The sequence below is a fragment of the Argopecten irradians genome, chromosome 10 (genome assembly GCF_041381155.1).
Source record: "Argopecten irradians isolate NY chromosome 10, Ai_NY, whole genome shotgun sequence".
Taxonomy (NCBI): domain Eukaryota; kingdom Metazoa; phylum Mollusca; class Bivalvia; order Pectinida; family Pectinidae; genus Argopecten; species Argopecten irradians.
Genome location: NC_091143.1, coordinates 16,109,658 through 16,115,561, shown reverse-complemented (window position 1 = coordinate 16,115,561; position 5,904 = coordinate 16,109,658). Strand labels below are relative to the sequence as shown.

Here is a 5,904-nt window from a genome sequence, read left to right as displayed (position 1 = left end):
CTTTTATATATCACACTTACTCAATGGTCACTTATATATCACACTTACTCAATGGTCACTTTATATATCACACTTACTCAATGGTCACTTAATATATCACACTTACTCAATGGTCACTTATATATCACACTTACTCAATGGTCACTTTATATATCACACTTACTCAATGGTCACCACTTTATATATCACACTTACTCAATGGTCACTTAATATATCACACTTACTCAATGGTCACTTAATATATCACACTTACTCAATGGTCACTTAATATATCACACTTACTCAATGGTCACTTTATATATCACACTTACTCAATGGTCACTTTATATATCACACTTACTCAATGGTCACTTAATATATCACACTTACTCAATGGTCACTTAATATATCACACTTACTCAATGGTCACTTAATATATCACACTTACTCAATGGTCACTTAATATATCACACTTACTCAATGGTCACTTTATATATCACACTTACTCAATGGTCACTTTATATATCACACTTACTCAATGGTCACTTAATATATCACACTTACTCAATGGTCACTTATATATCACACTTACTCAATGGTCACTTTATATATCACACTTACTCAATGGTCACTTAATATATCACACTTACTCAATGGTCACTTTATATATCACACTTACTCAATGGTCACTTAATATATCACACTTACTCAATGGTCACTTAATATATCACACTTACTCAATGGTCACTTAATATATCACACTTACTCAATGGTCACTTAATATATCACACTTACTCAATGGTCACTTAATATATCACACTTACTCAATGGTCACTTAATATATCACACTTACTCAATGGTCACTTAATATATATCACACTTACTCAATGGTCACTTTATATATCACACTTACTCAATGGTCACTTAATATATCACACTTACTCAATGGTCACTTAATATATCACACTTACTCAATGGTCACTTAATATATCACACTTACTCAATGGTCACCACTATATATATCACACTTACTCAATGGTCACTTAATATATTACACATACTCAATGGTCACTTAATATATCACACTTACTCAAAGGTCACTTTATATATCACACTTACTCAATGGTCACTTAATATATCACACTTACTCAATGGTCACTTATATATCACACTTACTCAATGGTCACTTAATATATCACACTTACTCAATGGTCACTTATATATATATCACATTACTCAATGGTCACTCTATATATCACACTTACTCAATGGTCACTCTATATATCACACTTACTCAATGGTCACTTAATATATTACACATACTCAATGGTCACTTAATATATCACACTTACTCAATGGTCACCACTTATATATCACACTTACTCAATGGTCACTTTATATATCACACTTACTCAATGGTCACTTATATCACACTTACTCAATGGTCACTTTATATATCACACTTACTCAATGGTCACTTTATATATCACACTTACTCAATGGTCACTTATATATCACACTTACTCAATGGTCACTTTATATATCACACTTACTCAATGGTCACTTTATATATCACACTTACTCAATGGTCACTTTATATATCACACTTACTCAATGGTCACTTAATATATCACACTTACTCAATGGTCACCACTTAATATATCACACTTACTCAATGGTCACTTAATATATTACACATACTCAATGGTCACTTAATATATCACACTTACTCAATGGTCACTTAATATACCACATTTACTCAACTTTACGTAAGATGATCTTTCACTTAATATATCACACTTACTCAACTTTACGTAAGATGATCTTTCACTTAATATATCACACTTACTCAACTTTACGTAAGATGATCATCACCTAGATGAAATATTGACTTTACTACACAGAATGTTACACTGATTCAATTAACGACAATTAGTCGTGCCACATGTTTATGTGATGGCACACTATACACTGACTTGATTGTAAAACGATACTTAAAGGCCCACTTCTCTTCATAAACAAAAAAAATAAAGTTTCCTAAAAACAATAGTAACATAATAAAATATGTAACGATGGCCTAAAATGTGTTCCCTGCATAATCTATGTTAACAATGAAGATCAGTGTCTTCTGGTGCAGTGATAGTCATCTAACGCGCGGTAAATTAGGACTACGGTGGGAAATAAAATACGACCCACGTAAGGAAAATTAACGTTTTATTTATTTTTAAAGAAGGTGATGACAAGTATGACAAGACAAGTTACTTTTTATTCCGAATTTCTGATATCGAAATTCTAATTCCAATATGGGGAATTCTATTGCCGATATCAGAAAATGAATTTCCCATACATGTATATGATATATCGGAAATTCTAATTCTGATATCGGAAATAGAATTTCCCATAACGGAATTAGGTTTTCCGATATCGTCATTAGGATTTCCGATATCGGAATTAGAATTTACGATATCGGCTTTAAAATTCCCGATAGAAATTTCCATTCCGATATCGGAAATTTTAATTCAGATATCGGAGTCAATAGAATAAAAAGCAACTTGACTTGCCATAGACAAGTGTAATATTAACAGTAAGCTAATAACTTTTGTCACTCTAAAAAATTATCAATCGTTTTACATTCCCGTTTTGAAGAATAATGAACGCAGTTTTGGAAAAGTACATATGTAGTGGACCTTTAAAGCGAAGATTACATTTACTCAACGGCATTTTATAAAATGAAAACTGATCTAACAATACTAAGATGTTTCAATAAGTTTACGAAACCTAAAGCTGTTACGTTTACTCTACGGCACTTCAAAAATATTAAATTTTACAATGGTTCACATTAAATATGTAATTAAACTCCCAAGTTATATTTACAACGACATATTTTTCGTCAAGATATATGTTGTCCCGCCTTGAGCAGTCAATAATCTTGTATTCCTATTGGTTAAAATGACGCCACGTGATATATATCCAAAATTAAAGTACGATAGAGTTATCTTTCTTGCCATAATATCATTGGCAACAAGAGAGTGGTCAAGAAACGATTGCCCGTCTTATAGACCCAATATTTTACATATAGGTCACTTATATTGTGTAACTGATATTTAGAACTATTTTAACAAATTACACCGTCTTGACGACACTTAAGAGAGCCTTTGAAGACTGTTGCTCCTGAACTGATGTGCCGATGTGATGGACTTTCTTGCTGTCATTTTCACGGTGCTTCGATAACGCGTACACAAGCTTATCCATGAAGAAGAAGTCGGACGCTTTCAAATACGTGTAAGTTTTGAGGAAATGTTTCATGTCAGATTGAAGCCAGGATTCGTCAAAACCTTCTAACATAACAACCACCAGATGGCGTTCATTTTCCATCAGACTTTGGTGGAAGGCCTTCCGAAACTCCAGAATGCACCACTCACTCTTGAGGAAGTTCGGAGATAGGACCATGATTGTGTGTCTGCTGCGTTCTACACTGTCTATAATGTTGTCAGAGATGCATGCACCAGGGACGAAATGTTTATGGTGAAGACACAGTCTAAACCCGTGTGCAGATTCTTCAAGTCGTTTGCATAAATCAAACACCCATGTTTCGTCATGTGAGCTATAAGATACAAAAGCATCGAAATCCTTTTCTATGTCTTTTGACGAGGTTGGTACTGGGAGAAATACACAGCTGTTCACTGACGTAAACCTCGTGTAGACCAGAACACGAATCTCTCGTCTAAATCGAACAAGAATGATGAGAACGAAGAAACAAAGAATAAGAAGCGGCAAGCAGATGTAGAGAATCAGTTGTGATATTTGCTTCTTATCTGAACATAAATCCTTGGCGTCCTTAACGTATTGGCCAAGCATGGATACCGGTCGACTGCACTTGGCCTCGCCAAGGTAGACATAGTGGTCGACAATGGCTCCTTCCTCTTCCTGTAGAAACTGGACGAAATCCTGCTGAGAACAATTACATACCCATTGGTTCCCTCTGAGATCTACAATACCTGGATAGAAGCTTCGCAAATTCTGTATACTCGGTTTGTGAAGAATCGTGAGGTGGTTGTTGGAGAGGTTCACCAGCAGGCGCCTCCCTTTGCGAGGAGCGTACGCGAAGTCGACATCCGTGATTCTGTTATGAGACAAGTCGATCAGTTCCAGTTCAGGAAAATCAACATCCCACATGTGGGTGAAAAGTTTACCGGGAGTTCGCGAAAGCAAGGCTCTGGAAATGTTCAGGACTTTCAGGTGAGGGTATCTGCTCTTAAGAAGGAATTGCTCGTAAAGATCCGTCTCTATACTGTCGTTGATTTTCGAGAATTCCAGGTAGACTAAATCGGTATAGATACACTGGGGCACCTTGATGTTGTAATCGTCGATCTTTTCAGATAATGTGGCATAGTCCGATTTTGAATAATACTGATCCACTTTGTATCTATAGGTGGTGTTCCTTAGAATGATACTTTGGAGAGTTGGGGGAAATTTACATGGATAGTACTCACGATTGTTTTTGGCGTTGTCCATATAGAAATTCCATATATCAGAAGCCAATATAACAATAAATGAATTATCTATCGTGAGTTGGCCGATAGTGTAGTTCATCTTTCGTGTTTCTTCGGAAAGGTCCGTAGTAATGGTCCCGTAAACATCACATGAATTAATATAGAGGCGTTCGAGGTACCTAGCTTTGAGTGGACGTCCCAGGTACACTCTTCCTCTCGGTTCGCACGTGATGGTCACGTGTACCGGTCCAGTTCCGTACGTTGATGTCCACCGACTTATGAAGGAGAAGTCCCAACTATCCCCCTCCTTGATTAAACAATTTATGTTTATATCTGAACTCTGCCAAGACTTATTGTCGTTTGCTGGTCTGTGTACAGTTTCTATTCTATGGGTTGTATCAACTGTGCGGCCCGTGTCCATTGCCGGTCCCGTACTGTATAGTGTACTACGCCCCATATCCAGTGTACGTCCAATGTTCATCAGCGTACAGCTAGGTATTTGCAGTGGTATTTGACATGTAGCTAAGCACAGAAGTTCGGCCACCACCACAAACGCTACCCACTTATACATGATTATACAGTTAATATACTACACAGCCACTTAATGCACTTGTCTGGCGAAGGAGCCGAGTAACACTGAGATATCCGGCTTGTGTTGGTGAATACTATAGGGCCGTAACGGAAAACCTCTGTCGTGTGTCGTGGTATTACACTCCAGCGATTTTAGGTATCATATTTCTAAAACGTGAATAGGTATCTGAAGATGTATTTCTATTACAGTAATGATTTTTTTTTCTACCTGAAATGTGAATTGTTTATTCAGTTTGTTTTCGATCTCTTATCATGGACCTGTACGCCAAGAGTAGTAAAAATGTCCCAGATTTATAGCACTTGTTTTTTGTCGTAGTAAGTGGGCGACTATACACGATAAGTTAGCTCGAAAACAAACACTACAGTAAAACGTAATTTAAATTCTTTTAAATGCTGCACATGTTCTATAGGTGTGCGTTTTGACGTTTATGAGACGCATGTATTACGTAATCTTATAAGTGATTATCTCGTACACTTATCACTTTCATCACGGGGCCATGTATAGTTTCTATATGAAAAAATAGCCAGAAATTTTTATAGGTATTTCTGGCTATTTTTTTCATAAAGAAACTCTACAACGCCCTGTGCTTTCATTTCACAAACTTAAGACTTTGAAGATTGTTTTTTTTGGGTCTCTCACATACAAAACGTAATTAATTCAAATCGTTGTAGATTTTTTTATAGCATCCTGGAACGCTTTAGAATAGCATGGGGTAACGATAAACTTGAATTGGTGACGTTATCGTCTACAACATAGTGACACAACACAAAATAATGACGTAAATATGAGCAGTGTTGCACTGTTCAGAACCCCCTTCTCCCTTCCTTCCAGGATGTAGAT

General features: G+C 36.2%; 1 protein-coding gene across 1 annotated transcript; it reads right to left on the bottom strand.

The window, feature by feature from the left end:
- Positions 1-1,492: 1,492 nt before the first annotated feature.
- Positions 1,493-5,236, bottom strand: LOC138333241 (toll-like receptor Tollo). The gene has a single exon (XM_069281500.1). The coding sequence runs from the start codon at positions 5,041-5,043 to the stop codon at positions 3,103-3,105; it is 1,941 nt and encodes a 646-aa protein (XP_069137601.1). The 5' UTR covers positions 5,044-5,236; the 3' UTR covers positions 1,493-3,102.
- Positions 5,237-5,904: the final 668 nt, after the last annotated feature.